General features: G+C 40.6%; 2 protein-coding genes across 5 annotated transcripts in view; one reads left to right on the top strand and one right to left on the bottom strand.

Moving 5' to 3' along the window:
* The first annotated feature begins 3,280 nt into the window (after positions 1–3,280).
* On the top strand, positions 3,281–5,474 carry abitram (actin binding transcription modulator). Its single transcript, XM_067613234.1, has 6 exons — positions 3,281–3,454; positions 3,631–3,682; positions 4,181–4,310; positions 4,434–4,510; positions 4,622–4,691; positions 4,974–5,474. The coding sequence occupies exons 1-6, from the start codon at positions 3,373–3,375 to the stop codon at positions 5,109–5,111; spliced, it is 549 nt and encodes a 182-aa protein (XP_067469335.1). The 5' UTR covers positions 3,281–3,372; the 3' UTR covers positions 5,112–5,474.
* Positions 5,462–26,897, bottom strand: part of ctnnal1 (catenin (cadherin-associated protein), alpha-like 1) — a 58,720-nt gene continuing 37,284 nt past the window's right edge. For 3 of the 4 annotated variants that reach the window (XM_067613230.1, XM_067613232.1, XM_067613233.1), the window contains 17 exons: positions 21,781–21,968; positions 20,778–20,897; positions 19,281–19,370; positions 18,883–19,053; positions 17,781–17,981; positions 16,720–16,806; positions 16,207–16,365; positions 15,273–15,365; positions 13,497–13,662; positions 12,400–12,437; positions 12,269–12,319; positions 11,774–11,928; positions 11,382–11,430; positions 10,755–10,811; positions 9,186–9,305; positions 8,450–8,533; positions 5,462–7,176 (listed from right to left, as the gene is read on the bottom strand). In XM_067613230.1, the coding sequence (XP_067469331.1) occupies positions 7,006–7,176; positions 8,450–8,533; positions 9,186–9,305; positions 10,755–10,811; positions 11,382–11,430; positions 11,774–11,928; positions 12,269–12,319; positions 12,400–12,437; positions 13,497–13,662; positions 15,273–15,365; positions 16,207–16,365; positions 16,720–16,806; positions 17,781–17,981; positions 18,883–19,053; positions 19,281–19,370; positions 20,778–20,897; positions 21,781–21,968 (2,000 nt within the window). In that variant the 3' untranslated portion in view covers positions 5,462–7,005. The remainder of the gene's footprint in view (positions 7,177–8,449; positions 8,534–9,185; positions 9,306–10,754; positions 10,812–11,381; positions 11,431–11,773; positions 11,929–12,268; positions 12,320–12,399; positions 12,438–13,496; positions 13,663–15,272; positions 15,366–16,206; positions 16,366–16,719; positions 16,807–17,780; positions 17,982–18,882; positions 19,054–19,280; positions 19,371–20,777; positions 20,898–21,780; positions 21,969–26,897) is intronic. The other variant, XM_067613231.1, reaches the window with a different exon arrangement.

Here is a 26,897-nt window from a genome sequence, read left to right as displayed (position 1 = left end):
TGCTGTGATAAATTGTTCAACACAGAATGATCTTTTCAGTATTTCATAAGCTGTGTCCTTTTCAGTTTATAGACAACACTGTGAGAGGAGGGTGATGCAAAACAGCTCTCTAATGAAATATGTTTTGACTAAAAGGACTGATCATAAAGTTTACTTGTGCACACACATTTCTAAGAGCCTGAGGCCTCGCTGGCTTTGGAGAGAAGCCAGGAAAAACAGAAAACCTCTGATCGATTGTACCTTTGGCCACCGATTACCACAGAGAACACAAATAATAACTTGACATGGGACCAGCTTATCAGAGTGATACTGCCTCTCTACACACATGGCATTTTATAAAGCTCACAGGACCTCCAAGGAACAGATTCAAAGCGATGGTCGTAAGCTCCGGGGTTTCAGTGCTGTTGCACCGACAGCTTCATCATTTGCCATCTAAACTTCTCAAGGGGAAAACAGATCAACAATGCAAGCTGTCACTACGACTGTGACACTAATTGATCAGCCCTTTCATCAGGACGTTAACGACACTCTCACTCAAAATCAAATTATTGCCTTGTGACAAAAAAAGCACATTTGACAGCCCTTTAAAAATAAAAGCGTTTTCCTGAAATTGCGGTCCTCTTATTGAAACCCACTGGACATACCAGTGAATGAGAGAGTTTTAAATGTGCATTCTGGCAGCATATCACTCAATCTACTTAATGGCAAACACAGGTGTGTGTGCCTCTTTGCTTTCCACTAAAAGGACAGGCAGTATGACTGACTGCAGCATAGATATATAGAAATAATGAAGGTAAACGTGGATGGCATGCAATTCCCAAACTATGAACTGCTTAAAGAATTACTGATAGTTTGTCTGCATTCACCACTTAAGAAAAAGAAATCCCTGTCCTCGCAGTTATTCCCTCCATCTGAATCACAGTCACATAGAAATATATTGCCTGTCTCTCTTGCTTAAAACACAACTAACTGTGTGCCACAAACCAACCAATCAATAATGTTCTAGTCTGCAGCTTACGTGAGTACAGTCCTAACAAGAATCAGCCACAAATTTTCTATAAGCCACACAGACATCAACTCCCTTAATGGTCTGAGCTCCACTCTTCCCTTATCAGGCTCTCCTCTGGCATGGATGACCAACTCCAAAAAAGAAGCTGGACAACTTCCATGTGGAGGGAGAGACTGCTGGAGCCTTACAGACAAACAGCAGGCCAGAGAAGAAGAGCTGCTTACTGCAGCAGTAGCTGACGTGGAGCTACGTGTGCATCACACACTCACACACACACACACACACACATACACAGAAGCCCGTGCAGCTGGAGACACTCGAGATGACTGTCTAGAAGCCAGCGAGTGAACCTCGCAGTCGAGCCCCAAGAAGTGGGAGATGGAGCATGTTTCATTCCAACAATAAGTATTAAAAGGTTGGGAATATATACAGACTGACAGATAAATATAGACATGAGCAGATAGATAAACACAGATGCACACACACGCATGCAAATGCCAACATACAGCGAGGTCACCTGCAAGTTCTCAAGACATGAGGACCCCTTCTGACACACAAAAATGAAATTGTCAAACATTCTTATGTGCTTTTACAGAAAGCTATCTTTTCTGTCTGAGGATCTTCAGTTAAATATCTGACCCTTATCCAATTACTGCTACAGTATAAGATCTTTTGTCTTTGTAATGTGACAAATCTTACTGCATTGATTAAGGGTGGCACTTAGAATGTACACGTTGTTGTAATAGCAGCCTGCTGAGGTAGATATCTGGAAAACGATCACAAGTAAAGCTGTTCACTCATATGAAGGATAGCTTTGTTTATGGAACATGATAACATTTTAATCCTGATGCAAGATTGCATATCTATGGGATACTCCCTTTGTGTCCACTGTTTCCACACTGGTTTTGTGTTTCATCTCTGAATTAATTGCAGACTATGGCCTACAGTACCACAGACGCAGGAGTAATGGAAAAAGTCATTACAATTGGTCTTGACAGCAAAACTTTCCAAGTCTTGGTAGTGGTGAGTAGATACATGGAAAACTCATCGTGCCCTCAAACGTCAGTTGAGTCTCAATCGCTCTTGCGCTCTCTTTCTCTCAATTATGCGACCAAGATGAAGTCATCATAACTTAATCTGCCTCGTGCCTTGGACAATCCCCTGAAAATGTTCCCTCAGCATTGTCCACATTGTGCAAGTAACACATCAAGCCAGATATGTTTGGTATGTGATTGGTCTGGGTCAGTGAGGGGCTATTTGTGATCCAGGGAGGGGAACATTCCTTCATTCCTGCATTCATTCTCTCAGAGACCTCTTCATTACATAATTCTGCAAGATGCAGACTCACCGTACTGATATTTCCATCTGTTTTAAGTGTGGAAACTGAACAGATGTTCCAAAACTTCCCCTATGAGATGCCTCACAACCATAACATATTGTAAACTCATTTACATGTAAAAATCAAACATGACAATGTTTAGCTGGGGATGTCACTTTCATTTAGGCGAACAGATATGGAGATGTACTCATCATCTGTATTTGAATAAATTTGATGAGGAGTTTGCATGTGCAGAGTTAAATCACATTGACTATAAAGTATAATGTCGTTGTTAGCAGTAGTCTGACATCTAGTGGGCAATGTGAACAATTGTTCTCGCGATGTTCCTACAGGTATGTAATGACAATACAGTTTAAAGCAGCATAAGCATGGCCAGATTCATTTGACATGGGGTCTTTGGGGCCCCAGGACAGTTGACCACTTCAGTAATCAAGCCTAAAGCAAGAGTGGCCAAAAATTACTTACAGTGAGTAAAGTGACAATATCCCACCAGGATACTTCAGTAGCCTACTGTTTAAGGCTGAACAATAGATGTTTTGGGATTGTTTAAAATTACATCCTCAGTTAGTTAAAGCCAAACTGACTTTGAGCAAATGTGTAGTTACCTGTCCAGAGAAAAGAGCAGCATTCGGGTTATTTTGAATATTGAGTCTTCAAATGGCCCTATTCACAAGGGCTCTGTGCTGTAGTTCAGCTAGTTTTCCCCAGCTTTTACTTTATATGCCATTCGTCTCCGATACATATGTGTCGCCATCTTTAAAAATGAAAGTATATTTTTAGGTAACGAGTTAAACTTAGATGCATTGTACTTACATCGAGTGTCAAATTCACTTTTTCTATTCCAGAAGAGACGAAAAAAAAAACCTCTCCGGAACCATTTGCTGCTAAAGCTTCGGGATTCGTTTGAAGGTCGCACCGTCATGTGTAACACAATTTGTTGTCCGTCACTCAAAGTCGTGGCTAAAGTACTGCTGCACATCACATTATATATTTTTTTTTACAGCTTGTATTGTGAATACTTTTGATGGACGTCGTGGAGCAAAAAGACACAGAGGAAAATGCGCCTTCAGTTATCGACCGTTATTACACACGCTGGTACAGAGCCGGTAAATCAAACTTTAATGAAATGTCTTTCTTGTTAGCTGATGTTAGCTGTTAAGTGGCCAACCTAGCTAACGTTACTTAGATTTGGAGACTTCAGAGAGAGAGCATCAATGTTAATAATGCATTTAATTCAAGGAATACCGAGAGCGTTTAAGGTTAATTATTGTTTTGTATTTAGATATGAAGGGGAAACCGTGTGAGGACCACTGCATCCTGCAGCATTCAAACAGGTAACTAACTTATAAAATAAATAGACGTCATTACACATTTTAATTACTTGAGCTGTAACAGTTACATTTACAGCTCAAGTAAATATATATATATATATATGAACTTTTGTGGTGGTATTACGTCATATTTAAAGATGCAGTATTTCTAAAATATTGCACATGGAGGAGCTAAAAAATTAGGAACACCTTACATAAAAATTTAATGCTACTCAATAAAAAAACAATACAAAAAACAGTCTGGAAGTATAATATTCACCACAAGGGCGACATAGGCTATACATTACAAGACTGTTGATCGCATATTACAGTATACAGGGGGTTTAAATTGTTCTGGTCACTGTGTATTCAGCTGATGTTTTATTTCCTGTGCTATATCTAATACGGCTACATTTTGTGACACACTGGGTTTAATCTCCAGTCATCATCAGTGAATGAGTAATTAATATTGTAAATTTGTGGATTCCTTTTTAAAGGACACTTTTAAATTTGTGTTTGCAGATTATGTGTCATCACTTTAGCAGAGACTCACCCGGTCCTTCAGAATGGGCGAACAATCAAAAACATCAATTACCAGATCAGTAATGGATGCAGTCGGCTAAACAACAAAGTGTCGGGGAAGTCCAAGCGGGTAATTTTATAAAGCTAGATGCAATTTTGATCTTTATGCATGAATTTTTCTTGTCTTTTCATCTTTGCTTCACATCTACAAGTGGTCAGCTCAGCCTTTAATCACCCTTTTTCTATGCTACAGGGGGGTCAGTTCCTTACTGATTTTGCACCTCTGTGTAGGATAACATGCACAGATGAAACTGAGTACACGATCTACAGGTGAGACCATGATCTGTTTTCCTAAGCATATATATTATTTCCGTGATGCCTGGTAAAGTCAAATTTAGCCAGTGTGTCACAGTTAGTCACCCAAATGTGTCATCTTTTTAGCTGCATCAGGGGTCGTCTTCTTGAGGTCAATGAGAATATTTTAGAAACACCTGCTCTTTTGCTGGAAAAGGTAATTATATATTTTTCTTCAGCATTATCTCATGTACATCTGGACACCATCTATGTGTTCTTCCTCTGAAAATCTGATCATGTGAACTACAAATAATTTACACTTGTACATCTATTTGTACAGCCTGCATACTCATCAAATTGTTTTAAACCCATTAAAAACATTTGTTCTAGATGTACAGTAAAGTCCTTGAGGAAAGCACGTCAGCTTCTCCGCTAGGATTGAATGTTATCAAAAAAAATGTGTGAAATATTGTAAGAGTTCTTTGTCAAATCTGAACAGCCATCCACAGAAGGATACATCGCTGTCATCCTGCCAAAGTTTGAGGAGAGCAAGAGCATAACAGAGAACCTGTTGAGCAGAGAGGAGTTCGAGAGCGTCGTCTCCAAACGGAGTGCCACCCAATCACAACCCTCTTGACGGAGCTCCACTTTTTCGCCTTATTCCAGTCAGAACTGTTCTGGGAAAGTTTCTCTCTACCACTCCCACAAGGTTAAGTGAAGAGTGGGAACACTATCCTGGAAAGTGACATTTACACGGGCTCACTTCAAAGGGACTATTGTGTATAATGCAAGCATTGCACTTTGCCTTTAGATTATTATACACTGAAGAAGTTTTCCGAAAGTGCTTTATTTATTGTTTTGTTTTTCTCATTTGAAAATGAAAAAATAGAAGAGAGCATGACATGGATTCTGTTGTTAAATACCCCTAATAATGTTTAATTACAATTATTTTTGTAGAATGTCAAAAAGAAAAACAACAAACAATGATTTAAGAAAAATATTGTTTATTTTTTGTGTCACTTTTTTTGACCTTTCAATTGTCAAAAGAATAGATGGTCCAAAACTAGATCTATGATTTCTTCACATCTGTAGAGCCACTACAATACCCAACATCCTTAGCTGCTCTCAAACAGTACAAAGCATCTCTAAAGCTTAATGAATGTTATTCATTTCAATCACTGTCGCACCCTCACCTAGTACCAAAATCATTACCTTAGGATACATACTGTATGTATATATATATATATATATATCTATATATATATATACATATAGATAGATAGATAGATCTATGCTTCAAGTACCATATTATACAGACCATATACCATTTAATACATATTGGCCTACTAGGCAGCTTCACAAGGATAGTCTTCATAACAAGTACACTTCAAGGCTCCATTTGACACACTTTCATTTCTTTTGTGAGAAAAAAGTGTTAACAGTATACTGAATATTATTTGATAATGCTCAGGAAAGTATAAAGTCCTGTCTTTCCAAAAGTATCTTAGTGGTAAGATTTATCTTAATCAACTGATTATTTGGAGAGACCAGGTCAAAATAGAAATAAGTCTCCAGTGATGAGCTTTATATTTTAGACTAGTAGCAAGCTGAAGATGACCGCGTCCTCAAGAGGACAATCATATTTGGCATGAAATTGTGATTTTTGCATTTTGTTACTAACATAGCGCATGGTGAACACTCCATAGCAAACTGTATGGTAATTAGACATCGATCACATGTCATGATTGACTTTTAAAATGCTTATCCATGTGAGACTACAATGCCATTGATCAAGGACACAACGTACCACTATGGCTAACATTACATAACAAGTGTTAACATTACAAGCCTACGGCACATTGACCATAGGTGACTCAAACACAAGGGTATGGTGATGATGGCATCATGCATGATGGGTTTTCAGCCATGTCAGTATTTTGTTTGTTTTTTTCGTTTTCATTTGGCTAAGATGTGCAACACAGTTACAGTACACCACAAAGCAAATAGGCTTGTTACACAGAGGCACATAGTGAAGACAGATATATGGCTGAGGTGAGCATCAAGAGGAGTTTTTTTTTTTTTTTTACCTGATTTCCGATCAGTTTATCTACTCAATAGCCAGAGAAATGATAAAAGTAATTCCAAAATCAGGTTTGTGCCAGGTCCCTCTATGATGAGGCTCACTGCAAATGACCAAGTCTTAGTGTTGGCTGATTGTCTCCATCTTGTGGAATGGGGTGGAACTGGTGCTTCAGGTAACAAGCTACCCTGGGGTACAACTGCCCCTGAGCACAGAGATTGGATCTGCTTTTTCCGCTGTAAACCTTATAATTAATCACTGAGACAGCAAATGCAAACTCTGACGAGGCAACCATCTTCACGCCTCTGCTCTAGCCCACTCTAAAAAGTTGGTGCATGAGGATGAGGGGAGTAAAGTATTTCCTGGATTACATGTTCTCCAGAAAGGTGAGGTTGGCTATGTGCTTCTCTGAGGGAGAATAGTGGTCAAAGGAGGTGAATGTTTTCCTGGATTATTTGCTCTCTAAGAGGTTGAGACCAGTCATGTGCTGCTCTAAGGATTTGACACCAAAGCCGTTGCTGTTCTTGCCGTTGAGAGCTCCTTCCTCTTTGACGGGTGTGGATACATCCTGCCTCTCTCTCCAGTCCTGCGGGGAACCCAGGCTGCTCCTCTCTGACTTGTACTGCAAATGGACAGCACAAGAGGACATGGTAAATGGCAAATGGACTGTACTTGTATAGCACCTTTCTAGTCTTCCAACCACTCAAAGCGCTTTTACACTACAAATCACATTCACCCATTCACACACATTCATACACTAAATGGGTACAGGGGCTATCATGCAAGGTCCTGCCCATTAGAGGAAACTAACCATTCACACACATTCATACACTGATGGCACAGCCATCAGGAGCAATTGGGCTTAAGTATCTTGCCCAAGGACACATCAGCATGTGGACTGGAGGAGCTGGGAATCGAACCGCCAATCTTCCGATTAGTGGACGACCCGCCCCATCTCCTGAGCCACAACTGCCCCGATATTAATGGAAAGAGACAAAATATGACAAGAAGATGTAACAACACACTACAACAACTACTACTAAATAAATCACATTTGAAGTTGCTATAACCTATATATTTATATTAGCCATGGATCATATGACAATTTGCACATAAAAAGGCTTGCTCGTAGTAATTTATCACCTGCAACAGGTGACAGCTAAGGAACTAGATTTCCCTCAGGAGTTGGAGACCAAAAGCTATGCAAGCACATAGCATCCACCAAAGAAAAAAAAAACTGAGGCCTTCACTGTTACGGCAGATAAACCAGTATGGGATGCTTCATGGATACAAAGCAATGCTTCTGAAATACATCCAAGATATCAAAATTTGTGACCCTAACTTAATACTGGTACCATCATGTTTGGTAACAGCAATTTTTTAAGTATGATTAAAAAAAACTTTTGGAATGGCAAAATAGCTGAAAATCCTAATCAGGTCACAGAATATGGTGTAACAAATTTTATCTCGTAATTATTAGATCTTTACTCGTAATCATGAGATAGTAAGTCATAATTATGAGGTGTATCCAATTAGTTTCTCTGGTGAAGGCAATGTGCTTCCCTAAAAAACAGCTAAATGGAGAGTGAATATTGGGCTAACATTTGTCAACTGGCCAGAAACATGACTATTAATGAATGCTAATTTTGCTCCATATCTGCTGGCTGTTAAGGCAACTATTTGCTAACAAGTTCATAAAAAATCAAACAGTGATAATATGTAATTGTTGTGTTTACAGCTTGTTTCCACTGACCCCAGGTGTTATTGCATTCTTTTTTGGGCTACATTAACATTTCTTTCTCCTCTATTTCGCTAGATATCCACATATCTTGCTAAACTAATCTGAGTGCCAGTCATTCAGTCATGAGTGTTATGTCCAATTCAATGGCTGTCACCTTTCTGTTGAGCTTGTTACAGAAAGGAAGGAGGGAGAGAACAACAGTCAAGATGCCTCTGGTTTTCTGAATGGATGAGTCCACCTAGAAACAAAGGAGAACACTAGTTTACATACAGTGTGGATACACAAATACATACAAACACATCAGCCCAGCCGCCTACATATACATCTTTACATTTCTCGTTTTTAATGACCCCTGACAGCCACAATCTCCCATTAATGATAAATGATATAGTGAGCATCAGGATGGAGAGACAGAGAGATGGGAGCCAATACATATCAAAGAGACGCTCATTAATCAGAGGACACACTCTTCATCCTGTCCGTTTGATTCCAACCTTTGCCTTTATTACAAGGTGACCTAAGGCAACTCATGCCTGCCCAAAACGCTCATTAATTCCTCATAGACATTCATTCATCTAGTGCCCTGTGTCCAATAATGGTTATACTTGCAGATCACTCAAAGATTACGCTGTAGCCGCTAATGAAGTAACATGGTTAGTCATGCTCTACTGGGGTCACTGACGCCCAAAAGTTATTGTGTAGGTGGTTTTTATGCTTTCAAAGCTAATTGTCCTTTAGTAAGTCTGTTATTTACACAGTTCTGGGTGAGGTTACTCGTTTAATGTGAATCAAACACAAATTGTCATTGATCCACATTTATAACAAGTGTACACACAAACAACAAAAGACACAAAGAGAGAGACACACATACACAGGCGTAGTATGGGTACCTTCTGGAAGGTGGCAGTCTTGCCCTGTACAGGAGTCTTGGCCCCCATCTGCAGCTGTTGGCACAATGCCACCAGTTTCTCCATCTCTGTCATCACCGCTGACTTTTCCTCATCAACCAGCTGGAACAGAGAAAAAGACAAGACAGGGAGCGAGATGTCTTTCAGGACAGTAGAGATGGTTTATGATGGTACTTGCCATCAGAGAGAGTGGATTAATATGGATAGACATTGATAGATTTCCTGGCCAGGATTTACAATGCTCTCTGTCAAACAAGCATCATAAAAAGGAAAAAAGGGGGATAAAATAAATGAAAATTTAGTGTTGCTTTATGTAATCCATCATCAACAGTCAGGTCATGATCTACTGCTTAAGTCTGTTATCCAGCTGAGTTAATCCCTAGATCTCGGTCACAGGGGCCATCAATCTACTTCAGTTACATGCGCGCACATGGCCACAGGCGACTTAAAAACACAAGCTCTTTCATTCAGGGTAGCACTACTCACTCTGACTGACAAAAGTACATAAAACCTCTTAAACCTCAATTAAAAATTCTTAAGCTCGTTTGCATAAATAGTTTCATCATTTCAATGGGGGCAACACAGGTGTGCTGTAAATGTGTTTGGCGCCAAAGAAGTATAGGAGATGAGGGTGAGACTCCATTAACACCAGTTTGTTTGACGTAATTAATCAGAAAGCGTGAGGCAAGTTGAAGAGTAGGGCCTCCTGATTATGAATTAGTCCTGGGCGGTCGCAGTCAACTCCCCCACCATCATCCCCCTATACACACACAGATGTGCAAAAACATCCGCACCCACAGATACAGCAGAGACAAATGGCAGTCATTAATGGCTGTCAAAAAAACATTTAATTAAACTCAGAGGACCTGGGGAAGAAGTTGGTGGAGGGCAAAAGGAAGGAAGGCACCGAGGCTGCATTTATTTGTCGGATCTCAACTCAGGGAGGAGGAGAGGACGTGTGAGGGTGTGTGACAGCCTTAATTTCCTGCTCTCGCTGTGTGATTTATAAGGCAGACCTGGCACCGTGGCATGCCAAGATGGGTGAAATGGGTGTGTGTGTGTGTGTGAACGACATATCATGGGTGGGAGCACAGGTGCTAGTGTGTGTGTGTGCGTGTGTGTGTGTGTGTGTGCATACAGAGTGGGGTAGAAGCTCACCCCTGTGCAAAAAGAAAATAAGTGGGTAGTTTTCTTTTCTCTTTGGCTTCATTTTTTTCCATTACTGACTTCCATAAATTCCTGTCAGTATAGTCTATCAGATTCCAACAAAGAAGCAAGCGCACACTGTATAGAAAATAAGATTATTTCCAGATTATTTTTGTTTTTAATATTCTTTTGTATTCATTTTAATGCTATTTATACATAAGTAGCATATCTTTTGCTTTCTTTTACATAATATGTAATATATTTCCACTTTTAAAGTGCTTAATGTGCAAAAATAGTCAGAAATACTTTTTTGTGAGTACATTGTCATATTTTGATATTCAGGCTTAAACTATGTGTGTGTTAAAAAAAAAAAGAGACTTGTTGATTTGTTGCATTACCAAATACCTGAGTGGAAAAAGTGCGGAGAGATGAGCACAGCTGGAGCCCCTCTTCAGAAAGAACCTTAAGAGAATAAAAGACAAAATCAAGTTACACAAATACAAGAAAAAACTATAATTCTTTTAACTTCCACCGGGAAGCAAAAAGCACAGAGTCAGTAAATATTACAAGATTTGAATTTTTTCCGGCTCTTCTTATCAGTATGCCTTCCCATCTCTTTCCCCTCTCGTTCCTCTTCCTCCCTTATCTCCTTTGCTCACCCCAAATGGAATAAATCCCGGCTGACATTTTAGGCCCTGATTCTACAAATTACTGCACATTACTGGCATAGATCTCAGTTCAATAGGATACACCCCTCCATGCAACCTTGTTTGTTATCACCACATGTGGCCGGCAACATATTGCATATATTTAAATCATATTGATAAGTCCTAGTCACGCCTTATATCAGATCTACGAAAGGGTAGTGGATGAAAGGATGCTAGCATTTACTAACCTATTGATCAGCCAACCCCAGTATGTCTTTGGTCTAATGAAACAACGGATGCATTCATTTACAACTTCGATAAAACTTACGTAAAATAGAACAGAGGGTGGGGAGAAGGAGAGATTAGCAGATATCGACGCACATACCTCAGCTTGATGAAAAAGATCTAGTGTTGTTTTCAGCAGCCCCTCCCCTCTGGGGAATCAATATGGGAAACACATAAAATGAGGAAACACGGGTGAGAAAGATGGATGAGGACAAAACATCCACTACAATCAACAAAAACTGCAACTTAGATGAATTGCAACGATTTTGATTGTCACAATGAGTCACAGTCAACTTTGTCAGTGCCTCAACCTCTGCCTGGTAAATATCGATAGCTGGGGGCTCGAGAATCTCATTAACACTAAGCCTCTAAAGAGATTCATGCGGATGCTTAAGAGGCTTTACAATGTTGAGCTCTGAAATGAATGTAACAGTTCGGCAGGCTGCAGATATAAAATGTGATTGTGTGCAGTCAGCGGTAGCGGTAGGCTACCTGGTGAACAGGTACATGTTGTAGGCCATACTGGCCAGGCTCTGGCTCTGGCGGACAATGTCATGTTCTTGCTCCTCCCACTTTTCAACCTCTGTGTCCACGTCTGACGACAGCAAACGAAGCTCCAGACCCAGTTTGGCCATGCTTGTCTGCTCCTGCACACACACACACACAGGATGTAATTCTACACGGGGAACATTGAAGTTTAGTGCACGTCATCTTTTAAAATCCCTGATGCACAAGAGCAAACAAGGCTATTTTCATTTGTTAACACACTCAGAAGTTCTATAATCAGCATAATCCTGGTTCCTGCGGTGGTACAGCCTGCGAAGAACTGCTGGCCAGCAAAACTGCAGCACATTAGCATACGAACACCATCAATTCTTCCACTGAGTGACACAAAGTTTCCTGGAGATGAATATACTGCTGTCAGAATAGGGTACAAGACGTGACATGATGTATTGTGCTGCCAGAGGTGTTTGTGGTGTACGCTACCTCTGCATCCAACTTGACAGCCTTGGCAGTCTTCAAATTAGCTGAGTGTTTCTGTGGGAAAAGAGAACGGCAGAAATTACAAACGATTGTATCATTAGAATATTCATGAGGATGGATGGTGTGATACTCACCCCGGGTCTGGGAAGTGACAAATAAGGTCTTTTATCTCCTAGAAATAGAGAGTTATTGTTATTATCTGAAAACAAGGTCACAAGTTAAAAAAAGAATCAAATAATCATGTGTTTCATGTTTTATGATAACTGAATTATGTCTAAGAGGAAATAAAATATACCCTGTTGTTGTTATTGCTCATTGAATGACTGTGTACATATCCAGACTTTTTCACATGATTAGGATAGGCAATTACAGTTATTCCATAATTATGGTAATGAAATTGTTTTGCTTTCATCACTATCCACCCTTGACACATTTTTATCTTTCATCATAAACACAAACAGCACGGTTCGTTTCATTCGGCAACAAGAACGATAAACTCTACTGTCATGTTAATGGGGGGAGGAGGGGGATTAGGAGAAAATAATAAAGCAGATCTCTCCTCAGTATCCACATGATGTTTTAACACAGCATTTTGGCTTTATGAAAATACAACAGAGTGATGTACAGTATGTGATCCTCTTATCCCATTGAGCTGCACAGTAAATATTTACCGCCCTTCATGTGAGAGTTACATTCTTGAGGGGAACCACGTCGGACTGTGCCGTAAAATCTTTCCCGTCTTTGAGATTTCTCAGACTTGCAGTGTGTGAAAGCACATGCACACAGTCACACCAGCCAGAGCATCTACAGTACATGTAATCTCTGAGTCCCTGTAAGCAAGGATACTGTATTAACAGCTGAGTTTATAAGAGGGGTCGGCCATGACTTGATAAATTAAGTGGAGAGGAGGAATGACTGCATGGGTGTTTAATGGCATTGACATTATTCCTTTTACAAAATACTTCCCACAGTCCATGGTGAATTTTTAAAAGATATGTTCATGCTGCATGCTTTGCATCAACTTTCATTAAGGCTTGAGGGCAAAATGATTTACCAAGGTTTTATTTACCAGTTTAATTCTTCTAGGCTGAAATGCCACAAACAGCACATTTTGCATTCATTTACATCTCTTTCTCATTCTTTATGAAAGACTCTCTGTCCCTTATGTACGTATGTGCCTATCTGTCCTCGTACCCCAACCCACCCCAATGCACACGAGTACTGTACACACCCAACAAAAACACACCTCGCCTGCCTTCAAAGACGTCATTGATCTCTCTCAGCAGCAGAGCCATGTCACAGAGCTGAGACTCCCAGGCCTCGCAGAACACCTCCAGGTTCTCCTTAGCAATCTTACTAGACGGGTGGAGGGCCAGCGTCTGGGCTGCTGAGATGATCTGAGCAAGAGTGTGAAGAATTGTGACATGAGAAAAGGAATAATTAAATGAAGTTTGTTTGTTACTAGGCAGAAAAATATGCAGGCAAGATACATGTAGAGGAACAAAATGTGTAGTTGTTTTTAGGAACTGGAAAATCTTCAGTTTAATCGGATGGCAGCATAATCTGAAAATAAACCAAAGTGTCGTCCCACCGTTTAAACTCAGAACACAAGATTGTAAGAGTCTATCCCTCTGAAATTGATTGACTGGTCCTTTAATACATCCATTGACACTAAACAACAACTAAAGCTAAGTTTCTAACAAAGTTAAAAGTTTGTTAACACTAGTAAAAGTTTGCAGTCATAAAATAGATGTATATTTTAAATGATGATTACTATCACTAATTTACACACAAAAGTCAGATTTTTCACCATTAAGAAAAAAAAGGAAGTAAGAATTGGCCTTTTTTTTATCATCAACCTTGTTTTTTTTTGTTTGTTTGTTTTTTACTAAAGAATGGAGATTAATGAAAAAGTAAAGAGCAGTACTTGTCCGTATCGTGACTCACCATATGTGTAATCACGCTCAAATATTTGTGTAATATTCATGCAATATTTTTGAGTGGGAACGTGTAATAAATCATAATATTTGATTTGACTGAAACCTTTATTTATACTGGGGAAACTCATTGAGAGCTTTTACAGGAGTGCCCCGGTGACGGAGACAATAAGTGTGACAATTAGTAGTTACATGATAAAAACACATCGCCAACAAGAGTTAAAAATAAAACAGAAAGCCACCAAGAGATTTAAAAAATGATAGCAAAGGCAAAAATATCAATTAAAACATTCATATTAGAAACAAACTAAGAAAGAAACAAAAATAATAATGTTTCTATTAGCCTCAGTGGAGATAAGATTTCAGACAACTACATTTGACAAATATGACTTACAAAACAAACACATGTGCAAGCACACACACACACACCCCACACGCCCATCCCCTACAGTGTAGTAGTTAATAGCCAATTACCCCTGGGCCACCCCTCTATTACTTTGGGCAGACACAGAGAGATATCACCACCGCCACCCCGTACCACAGCGTTATTGATTGGTTGACCTTTGAACTTAGGAGCGGAGTCATTACTGCAGAGTCATGCGGGGCCTGACATTAGTGCCTGAGGACGGGAACATTCTACATTGCTGGATAATTACTGGCGTGGATGGTTTCCAAGAGCAAACATAATTAGATCTGGGATAGGGGGACTAGGTGGACAGCATGTTCTCAGCCATCTCCAATGGATGGCAGGTGTAGGAGGTAGACAGAGGAGACGTGAGGCAATTTGTCTATTTTCCCTCCCTACTGCATCTAAGTAGAATATTACTCAGGTTTGATTTCACTGCCAGACTATGGTGAGACCAGTTTGACTTTACTGACATAAAGTAAAAATGTTGAATGGAAAGAAATGGGTCTAAGGTTTAATTAAAGTTAACCTGTCGTATGTCTTTCTCGACTGCTCCTGTCTCCCCAGTTTGCTGACATTTACGGATCAAGTCAATGGCACATAATATTAATAAGAACCTAAAAATAACAATGCATTCAGAAAGTGTTTGAAGGGTTAATGTTACCTGTGGACCAATAACATGGAAGGTCTCCTCGGCGTGTACACAGGTTATCTCCAGCGGCTCCGTCCCCGACACATGGTACAGCAGCCGACACGTCTGGAGTGAAAGTCACAGGAGGAAAAACGGAATGACCATAAATGCTTCTGAGGTTTGAAAAAATATACTTCAGTAAAATGGCAAAAACACACTCATAGGTAATTGTACCTTATTGTATCACAGTGAACAATTTTACTTGAACTTTCTTTTTAGAGTAACAGTACAGTAACCTTGTCATTTCTTCTGGTTATTTAAGTGTAGGTGCATTGATGTGGACTACACAACACACACTTTCCTATTATTATTAACATTCAAACAGAAATGTTTTTTTGGCTTTTTTGTGATAGTGAATAATAACTGAATCTAACAGCCAAATCTTTAGGACAAAGTTTCACACTTTTTTTGTTAATGATAATCAATCATAAGAAAATCTCAACATATTCCAAAATGAGTACCTTTATTCTCAGATGAACATTTCTTTTCAAATTTTACTGCAAGTTTTGTTTGTTAGGACCACTAGCAAAGACATGACACGGCCTGCAAGGAATTTTTCCACTCAGTGTGAGAGTTTTCATATCAAAACCACACGTTGGCTTTCATTTGGTTTCAGATTAGTCTTCTACATTTTCATTCATCTCAAGCTCTCTGTGTGTCCTTGCATGAGTGCTTGTGGCATGCTGCTGGTAGCACAGCTATTTCCATGTGTTTCCTACGAGTTCAAATTCATTAAGAGCAAGTTTTTTACCTAAGAAGAAGGACTGAATGATTATTCCGACATTAGAAAATTCATGATATGGACAAATGTAGATTTTATTACAGATTTCTATTGGTGTATCAGTGTAACAACAGCTACTTGGTAGCAACAATGTCACCTAGTCCCCTGTGCCTCTGTCCCACCTACCTCCACCAGCTGCTCCTTCTGCTCAGTGAGCGTGCGCGAATACTCCGCCACTGCCTCCAGGTTACCCTCGGCACCTGCAGCTTTGAGGGCCCTTAGAGGCAACTGCTCTCCATGAACTTTCAGCAAGTCTGAGGCACGGCTGACTGCCACCTTATGGAGCTAGAGGAGGAGGAGGCGTGGGATCAAAGATTACATTATAGAAGAAGAGGAAGGAGTAATGAAGGGTGGAGAAAACACAAGAGAAAGAGAGATGAGAGGGAGGTATGAATGAGAGTGGATTTTAAGCACGCACAGAGGAAAATGTGAAGAGCGGAAGTGACATTATGACATAGTTGAGTTGACAGAGAGTCGGCAGGTGAGCTGAGGATGTGATAGTGTGAAAAAGAAAACCAGCAACAGAAGCAGAGCAGCTAGTGAGAGACATCCCAGTCACGTTTGTCGCTCTCTGAAACAGAGCAGATATCTTCATTCTCAGAGGGCAGACGGGCAGAACAGAGACAGCTTGCTGCTCACCTCACGTCTGAGGTCGTTGACGCTCTGGCATGTCTTCAGGATGGCCACCTCCATGTCCTCTGTGGCCTCTTTGGCATGGACAGACTGCTGCTCCAGTGAGACAGAGCCAGGAGGGAGAGAATAAAACATGAGACACAAGATGGTTTTACAATCCCACACACAAAGCAACACTGTAATCTGAAAGAGTAGGACGACAAATTGGCAAAGTTTGGAAATAGAACGCAATGGAAAATAAACTTGGTGTCTTAATAGCATGTTTTTTTAACTTTCTAATTACATTTGTGACCTATTATGTTTTGAATGTGCTAAGAGGATCAGGCTTTTCAACATGTAATTTTGTGTCATCAAGCTGAAATGATTTAAATAAATTCTATGATTTAAATATTGTACAACACATCAGTCTAAATGGAATAAAAACAAATAAATATTCTAAACTTGCCACAATAAATAACATAAACTGTAATGGGTGGAACACCCAAGAATATTTGCACATTCACATTTACTTTTATGAAGCTTTCTCTGCAATTTCAAAACACTGCAGTCTTCTGGTCTTTTCAATTCCCAAGATGACCTTCAATTGGAAAGGTTAGATGAGGCTCCACTGTTATTATGTGCAGCAGTCTCTCTGTGTACTCTGAACACACCGAAGAAAGTTTACAATGAGAAACTGCAACATAATGACTTGTGTTTCAAGTCCATCAATTTCGAAGGCCAAGGAGACTCTGCTGAATGCCAGTAAGACAAGGAACGCTACATGTTTCTCACTCGACTGAGCAAGCCTTAGTGAAAAACAGTTATTCAGATGTATTATTATGCTGTTGTTCCAAGAGGGATGTGTGAAAAGAAAGTGAGTAGGCAAAGTGAATGAGTGAGTGAGCCGGTGAAGGAGTCTTAATGTGTGTGTTTCTGTCTGTATAGCATGCTGTGTGTTCTGCGTTTTATGTTACTTTTACAAAGATAAGGCTGTTATCCATGTTCTTCATATGGCAACATATGGGCTTATAAATATTCTTGTAGGGCTATGTGCATCTGTGCAAGTGTGCCTGCTTGTGCCAACATACCGCCTCAATCCAGGCGTGCACCAGCTGCTGAGAGTCCTGGCGCGCCAGCTGGCACAGACCTAGGATGGCCTGACGCTGCTCGTGGCTGGTGTAGGCTGAATCAGTGAAATCCTCTGTCCGCTCCACCAGTGCCTCCAGCTGACTGCCCACGCTCTGGGGTGACGAGGAGTACAGGTTCTCCCGCAGGCATTCCACGCTCAACTGTGAGGGGGAGGGGGTTGGGAGGGGGGGGGTATTTGGATGTGAGTTGGAGGGGCATTTGAAGGATGAATGAGAGAAGGAGGGGTAAGATTGAAGCAGCAACACAAATGGAACATAAATGCAGGAAAGTTTAAAAGAATAGACTTCTATTAAGCAATATGCTGAAGAAAAAAAGCACAATTTAATATCTTACTATTATTATGCATTTAACCTCATCATTAAATAACAAGGATTGCAGAATATGGATTCAGCCAACAGCATCACAAGTACACAAACTTAAATGCTAATGAATTTTCCTGTTTTTATCCCTCGTTTCTTTTTCTTTTTTTTTTTAAAGAAGCAGTCTATGCTTACGTATGTGTTCTAAGATTTACATAAGACACCACTTTTAGTTAACACTAGTTTAACTCTGCCATTAAGAGCTATGAAGCCATTCATTAACAGCAATTATCATCTGTGGTTCTTTCATTAAAATACTTTCTCCCTCTTTTCCGTCAATGAAAAAGATCACCTCAATACTATTTTCTTTTGCCAGTGCATGAGGAGGAGGGAGAAGATTAGTCATAAAGATGTAGGTTAACTAGTGGTTCACACAGCCATATTAGCTAAATTATAAAATAGTTAAGTCTGATCCTCCATTTCAAGCTGCTGCAACAAACACAGTGAATGCAATAAATGTTAAAGGCCCAACCATAAAAAAAACATCTTCTTCTTCTTCTGAATAATTTGTGTTTCTGCCATTTTCTGGAAAACAAAAAGACCTGTTCTGCATGATAATGTGCCCACAAGAGAACCATTGCTTTACTTCACAGGCCAACATGTGTCAGATGAGCAATACTCATCTTAAGCCTTTACCGGGATATTTATCGATTCTTTCACTAAGTCTAATTTCTAATCCTACCTTGAAGTCCTTGATTCCGTTGTAGATGCTGGCAGGAAGGATCTTGTTCTCCCCACAGCTCCGTGCCTCAGTGACTATCTCGATGACCTGCTCCAGGGCACAGCGCATTCGGTGGAACACGGCGTCTTTGTTGATCCGCGCCGACTCGCAATCTGGGTGCCTCAGGCAAGTCTTTGGAAGCAATTCGATGTGAAATGTCAAACCCTCATGAACACTTATCCACTTCTATCCTTTTTTCATGTTTTGATGAATTACTGACTAAGTCTCGAGTATTATAATTGATTGCGTCATGTAAGAAACCTTGAAATCATAAAAACTTCAGAAGGCCTTAAGTGTTTGGATGGACATAATCCATAACCGTTGCCCAGAGGTCCACTGTAAGCATGCCAGCTTCTTACCTTGGAGGCTGTGAGGAGCATCATGGTGCATTTCTCCAGCACTGCTCTGGCTGCTGCCATCCGGGCTTTCTTCTTCTCATCCTTCAAATCCTACAGCACAAACACACACATGCCAGATGGTAATGGGTGGCTTCACTCCAGTTGCAACTTCTTAGAACTCTTGGGGTGTCCGAAGGCAAGGAAGCATCAAAAGTATGCAACAAATCTCTTTCATGCCGGTATGAAGGGACAGAAAAATTTGACAGAGATTCCTCTTCAAGTTAACACACACATAAAGCTTCTTTTATTCATTGTCAGCTAATCAACAGAGTTGTTATCGAAATAGAAAAGAAGATACTTCATGTATGACCTGATCCATCCCCCTCCATGTATTCCAAACAGAAATAGACAGCTTGAATTAGGTAGATACGGGATTTGGAAAAGCCAGCTGAATCAACTCCTCTCCTGGCACTTTGCCATAGATTACAAAGACGAAGTGATTATCTGTCATTATTTTTGCCTCTGTGCTCGCCTGGCTTCAATAGATGAAGATGGTAGATTTTCTAAAGGGCTGTGCGCTTGTGCATGTGTGTGCATGGCTGCGCCTGAGTGGGAGTGAGTATGACAAAAAAAAGATAAAGAAAACAGGGTGGTAAATGAGGAGAGAGAGCATTAGCTGCAATGAGGAGCGCTGGTGAGAGACGTGATGTGTGTGTCAAAACACAAGCCCAGATGAAATTCAAAAAGAGGGATAGTCGATCCTCCCTCCCTGTCTAGATATCGCAGCCGTTGAACTTTACATCAGCTTCTGCAGGCAAAGCTCTTTAGCTGCAGAGGCTGTCAAAGTAGGATTAGGAGTTTTTGACAGAACAAAATTGGAACCCCTAAGTTGAACTGTTTTTTCTGAAGCTTTGAGCAAAAGTTTTGTTTTGCAAATACACTGGGATATATAGCTGATATATTGCAGGGAAAATGCATCACTGAAAGCATAGGTCAGTCATATCAACACTGAATCGTGATGTAAACAGCCTTTGCGGAATATGAGTCATAACTGACCTGTGGATTGGAAAAATGAACAGATATGGAACGGAAACCTCGAAGAAACAACAGACTCTCTAGGAAGCCTTGTTACTTCACTGTTTGATTTGTCAGGAAATTTTAGAAATATTTGATGCTTGAATTATTGATCTGTTCTGAGTTTGCCTGCATAAGTACTGCAGGTTACACAGCCTGATTCCACCACCTGCTCGCACATTCAGAACACCATGTTTATAAAATCACTGTTTGTTAGATTACATCCACATGAATAAACAAAATGTGCTCAGTGTTGCAGAAATGATAAAACAAATTATTCCATGTTCATAACCACACTACATCCATTTGCAGCTTTTTGACACGATAGACCACATATACATTTCATTTATTGAGAGATCTTAACAGTACAGTGTGCTGATAATAGACGATTTTGACACTCTTAAAAGCAGAAAACCAGAATCAATTACTTCACATGCTACTCACGTTCTGTCTGTCTCCGGTGAGGTGGGCAAACTCTACCATCTCATTGCCAAACTGACTGAAAATCTGTACAAATTCCTGGAAGGTGCTCACTCTTTCCAGATGGTCGAGGGTTACCAGGACCTGAGAGGAGTGACAAGATCAGAGTGGTGTGTTGAATGACCACATATGGTTTGTGTTCTTCTAGTCCATCCACACTGTAATGTCCTCCTTCTGATGTTGCAGGATGTCAGCAGGAAGTGCAGAAACAGATTATCATAGACATGCAAAGAGTGATTTCTGCCTCACAAGATGTCACATTACATGTGATGAATTGTAGTAGTTTACATATTTTTACTTTCTGGATATTCCAATAGTCTGTGTTACTCCAGCGATCTCTTCTGTAGTATTAATGGCTCAGTGTATAAGAGATATCCTAAAATAAAACCAGCAGATTAAGTAGTTCCTAACCTGCATTTTAGTTAATTGTAGTCTATGTAGCTGCTAATTTAGCTGCTAGCTGGCAGTGCTAATGCAGCAGCTTTTATCCACGCCAGACAAAGAAGAGGAAGAGATGTAATTGTGTTTGCCAGTAATGGAGAACAGAGGGCTGTCGACTGTCTGTCCAAACGAGGCTAACCAGTCATGATTAGGCCCCCTGTTTCCATTCTTGGCTCAGTCTACAGCTACATCCGTATCTCACTGACTGGCTAAGAGCATAGCCAGGTACGATGGACAGAGACAGACTCTAGCTCTGTGTTTTTATGTGGCCTCTAAATGTGCTGCTTCCCTTCAATTACCTCCAGAGTACTCCTTCAGAGACTGAGCTTATCTGTTAGGAAATAAAGGACTCTGGGCTTGCCTAAGGTGTGTGTGTGTGTGTGTGTGTGTGTGTGTGTGTGTGTGTGTGTGTGTGTGTGTGTGTGTGTGTGTGTGTATTCCTGTGTGGACCAGTGCATGTGTAAGAGAGACTAAGCAAGAGAGTTTATGCATATCCTTTAAGGTCCTTCATACTTGTACGTCTCACCTTGTTGCGAGATGTGATTATCTGTTTGATGACGATGCGGTCAGCCAGGACCAGGACTTTAGTGACTGAGGAGAGGAGTAAGCGGGCAGCCTTCACCATGCCCGTCCTATCACTGAACACTGTGACACGTCCATCTGACTGGGACGGCAAAGCTGATCCAACATCTGTCAGCTGGGCTATGGCATCACCTGCAGGATGTGAGAGAAGGGTACAATTTGGTTCAGACATAGAGCTAGACAGATAAATTGGCTGGGCTGATATATTGTCTGACATTAGCTTATTGCAGATATGTCTTGTCAGTGTATAAGGATGCATCAATCCAGCTTTTTCTCTCCTGATAACAATTCACATACCTAAATTCCAGGTATTTGCCAATACAGTGTATTTATCCGACACCAGTGCTGTTTTTCCCAGATTCATAATCTGGATACAGCTTCCTCAAGATCAAACATAACTTACTCAACTTAAGTAAGATCACTAAAGCATAAGTTCTTTAGTGTAAGTGAAAACTTTCATACACCATTCCTTCTAGACTTATATTAATATTAATATTAATATTAATATTAATATTAATATTAATATTAATATTAATATTAATATATTAAATAATATAATATTAATATTATATTAATTGCATTGAGATTGCGTTATTGTAATGTATAAACCTCACTTACATTTTTACCATTTGTTAGGCTGTATTGTACTGTGTATATATATATATATATATATATATATATATATATATATATATATATATATATATATATATATATATATAGGAGGAAAACCAAAATGGAATAAACCACATCACACTATATCATTGTCCCCCACCTGATGAAATTCGAGGGGTGGGGGGCAATTTCATATGCCAATAAAACAATTTGCTTTCAAAAACAAAAACCCCTGAGTGGTGAAAATGCTGCTCTTTAAAGACATTTAGCATATACATAATGTCTCTAAACAAAGAAGTGCTCATTTTAGCCATGGAGTGGTTCAAATGTGTCATTTTACCAACAAAGTGAAATTCAAATTTTTAGTACTGTTCTATTGTGACACAACAAATTTATGTTTTCATCAACAACAGACAAGATATCACATGATTTACACGTGTTTCCTATGTATTTTCTTAGTATACAGATATAAAGTAGCACAAAAGCTTATAATGTGATACAGGTTCAGATCAGTGCTGAACACTAGAAAGACTGAACACTAAAAACATTCACAGATCCAAAAGTGTAGGTTCACATCAGAAAGTATTAATGCATGTATAAAATTCATGACTTACACACTCTTATATGTACAATATACAAAATATAGGCCTAGTCTACAAAGCTGACATGTTAACACTAGGGGTGTTAACATGAACACAAAACTCACAGTTCGGATCATATCACGGATTTGAGTCACGGATCAGATCATTATTAGGATCAGCGAAAAAAAAAAGGGGGGAGGCAAATAAAACTTTGTTTTCCGTTTATTCTATAACACACTGACAGCCAGAAACAGCAAGGAACTTTTGCCCATGGTCTTAAATGAAAACAACATTTAAGATGTCCAATGTTTAAATAAAATAAAATAAAATATATAAAATATTCAATGCTCAGTTATTGCAATATGAGGCATGAAACCTTCCTCTTTTAAACAGTGAATGAAACAGCCTCTGTCAATATTGCATTCTGGTTGTTGATTGGTAAGGGGGGACAGCCTCCCTTGGAGCATCATTTTGTGTGTCATGGCCAATCACAGATTAGCATGAAAAAAAATGAAATACATTGAGTCCAATGTAAGAGATCCCGCCCTGCGGAGGTCAGCAGGCACCCGTCCTCCTCTGTCCCCCAGTCCACCTCCACCAATTGCTTCCATGATCAGTGCTTCTGTGCTGGCCTTCAGTCCAGCCTTTTCCAGCCACTGGTAGGATTTCTTGATATCAGCCACTTCTTCTATCTGTCGGTGGTACATGCCGTGTAGGGGCTTGTCCCTCCATGATGGTCCTCCTCCATTCACTTAGCAGTTCATCTTTGGGGGCCATCTTCCTGATGTATTCCTGGATGTTGGTTGTTTCATCCTGGACAGTGGCTCTGACGCTCACCAGTCCTCGGCCTACCTCGTTCCGCTTAGTGTACAGTTTCAGGGTGCTGGACTTGGGATGAAACCCTCCATGCATTGTGAGGAGCTTTCTTGTCTTGATATCAATGGCCTCTATCTCCTCCTTCGGCCAGATTATTATACCAGCGGGGTATCTGGTGACTGGTAAGGCGTATGTGTTGATGGCCCATATCTTGTTCTTCCCATTCAGCCGACTTTTCAGGACCTGCCTTACTCTGTGTAGGTATTTGGCTGTGGCTGACTTCCTTGTGGCCTCCTCAAGGTTCCCATTTGCCTGCAGGATCCCAAGGTATTTGTAGTTGTCCTGAACATCTGCAATGCTGCCTTCTGGTAGCTCAACCCCCTCGGTCCTGATCACCTTCCCTCTCTTCGATACCATCCGACCACACTTATCTAGTCCGAATGACATTCCGATGTCGTTGCTGTAGATCCTGGTGAGGTGGATCAGTGAGTCAATGTCTCGCTCATTCCTGGCATACAGCTTGATGTCATCCATGTAGAGGAGGTGACTGATGGTTGTTCCACTTCGGAACCGGTACCCGTAGCCACTCTTTGAGCTGATCTTGCTGAGGGGGTTCAGGCCTATGCAGAACAGCAGCGGGGATAGTGCATCACCTTGGTATATGCCACACTTGATGGTAACTTGTGCAATTGGCTTTGAGTTGGCCTCCTGAGTCGTTTTCCACAGCCCCACTGAGTTCTTGATGAAGGCTCTTACTGGCCTGTTGATGTTGTACATTTCCAGGCATTCCAGTATCCATGTGTGTGGCATTGAGTCATGGGCCTTCTTGTAGTCAATCCAGGCGGTGAACAGGTTGGTCGGCCTGGTCTTGCAGTCTTGGGTGACTGCTCTATCGACCAGTAGCTGGTGCTTAGTACCCCTGGTATTACTACCAATTCCTTTCTGGGCCCTGCTCATGTATTGGGCCATGTGCCTATTCATCTTAGCCACTATGATGCCTGCCAAGAGCTTCCATGTTGTACAGAGGCAGGTTTTTGGCCGGTAGTTGGATGGGATCATGCCCTTCTGGGGGTCCTTCATGATCACGACTGTCCGCCCTTTGGTTAACCACTCTGGGTGCATCCCATCTATCAGCAGCTGGTTCATTTGTGCTGCCAGGCGTTCATGGAGTGCAGTCAGTTTCTTTAGCCAGTAGGTGTGGATCATGTCCGGGCCCGTTGCTGTCCAGCTCTTCATACCTGACACTCGTTCTTGGATGTCTGCCATTGTAATGGTTACTGGATCTTGTTCTGGGAGATTGCTGTGGTCTGCTCTTAGATGCACTAGCCACTGAGCATTGGTGTTATGTGATGCCTCCTTCTCCCATATGCTCTTCCAGTATTGTTCAGTCTCAGCCCTGGGAGGATCTGTTCTTGTGTTATTACCTTTCCACTGAGAGTACACTTTGGATGGTTCAGTGGAGAACATCCTATTTATTCTCCTGGCTTCTGCTTCTCCTGTGTATCTCTTCAGGCACGTAGCCAGAGCTGTGAGCCTTTGCTTGGCAGTCTCCAGTGCCTCAGGTATAGACAGCTTGTTGTACTTCCTGGGTATCCCTTTTGTCTATATATATATATATATATATATATATATATATATATATAGTTAGGAGTGATTGGGGCGGGGTTTATAGTTCCTCTTTCTTCCTTTCCCTTTCCTAAACACTAGACTGGTTTTCATTGAGAAGATAACAAGGGGGTGTGGTTAAGCTGCGTGTTGATAAAAAGGACGTCACGGTGAAGTGCGCGTGCAGCCACTGGAGTAACTTAATGATGTGATGAGGCTCAGCTGGGAAAGCGCGACAGTTGAATGAGTGATACGAGTTGAGTTAAAAACCAGAGACATCCTTTTAGAAGCGTTTTTTTGAGACATTACAGCTTCACACCTTTCCTGCGCCCGGACCCTCGTGTAAAACCAGCTCTGTTCTTCGGGGACCCATCCCCCAACCACCAAAAACTGAACTGAACCGCTAGACGGGCTCGCGGCTCACGAGAGCAATGCCCAGCGCTGGTGAGGCCGAGTCAGAGGGACGTAATAACTAGCCGGCTTGGGAACTCAGTAAGGTAACCCACCTCCCGGCTGTCTCTCTAATATTGGAAACCAGTCCCTCTACCTCTGTGTCCTTCCACGTTTTCTCCTTTTCTACACCCTCCAGGTTAGGACTAGTATCAGTTCTCGGCACGGAATACCCTAGACTTGACTAGTCCGTAACTATATATATATATATATATATATATATATATGTATATATATACACACACATATATGTGTGTGTGTGTGTGTGCGCGTGTGTGACCAAGTGAATGAGCTGGAAACCCATCAGGTTGATTACCTTTAAAAATAAATGTAATAAGTAACAAGAAGTTGCAGTACAGAAATGCCAAAGGTCTGTTTAACCACATTTATAAGTGTTTCCATTTCATATTTTGTCCACCAGAGAGCACAGACAAGTTTTTTTATTATTATTAAATACTTTATGGGATCTTTATCAAATTTTGTTTGATATATAGTTTTTATGCAAGAAAGATTAATATTGGCCGATATATCATTATCAGATCTAAATTGTCAAATACTGATTCCACCTATGAAGTCCATATTAGTCAGGCTATATTCAGCAATGGCATTTGTAGACTTCTAACTCGTATTATATAGAAAAAAACATTACATTTTAAATTCTTTTCAAATCTGAGAATCAGATCAGCCAGATAAGATCAGTCAGATGGGACAGATAAGGGATTACATATCCCATCTGATTACATAGCTCAGCTCTTTCTGGAGGGTCCCCAGAGTTGGGGGGTCCCAGCCCTTTCTGTGTGTCAAAACTTTGTACACTACACTCATGCTCCCCAGAGGATAACTCTTAATGACTTCAGAGCTGAAGAGCTGAAGGATCTGGCTCAGCAGAAAAACCTCAAGGCCACTTTGCTTTGCCTGCTGCCACTGAGATGTGGAGCCGCATAAGAGGCAATAAATGGAAGGATGGATGGTTAATTGATAATTTTTCCGAAAT

This window comes from Thunnus thynnus, chromosome 15, assembly GCF_963924715.1.
Source record: "Thunnus thynnus chromosome 15, fThuThy2.1, whole genome shotgun sequence".
Lineage (NCBI taxonomy): Eukaryota > Metazoa > Chordata > Actinopteri > Scombriformes > Scombridae > Thunnus > Thunnus thynnus.
Note: the sequence above shows the minus strand (reverse complement) of the source record. Positions and strands in the feature narration are given on the sequence as shown.

Excerpts from the sequence above, each read along its gene's own strand:
- abitram (XM_067613234.1), top strand. The coding sequence starts at position 3,373 with ATGGACGTCGTGGAGCAAAAAGACACAGAGGAAAATGCGCCTTCAGTT. Across the intron at positions 3,455-3,630 it reads CACACGCTGGTACAGAGCCG|ATATGAAGGGGAAACCGTGT; the intron begins GTAAATCAAACT and ends TTTTGTATTTAG. Across the intron at positions 4,311-4,433 it reads TGTCGGGGAAGTCCAAGCGG|GGGGGTCAGTTCCTTACTGA; the intron begins GTAATTTTATAA and ends TCTATGCTACAG.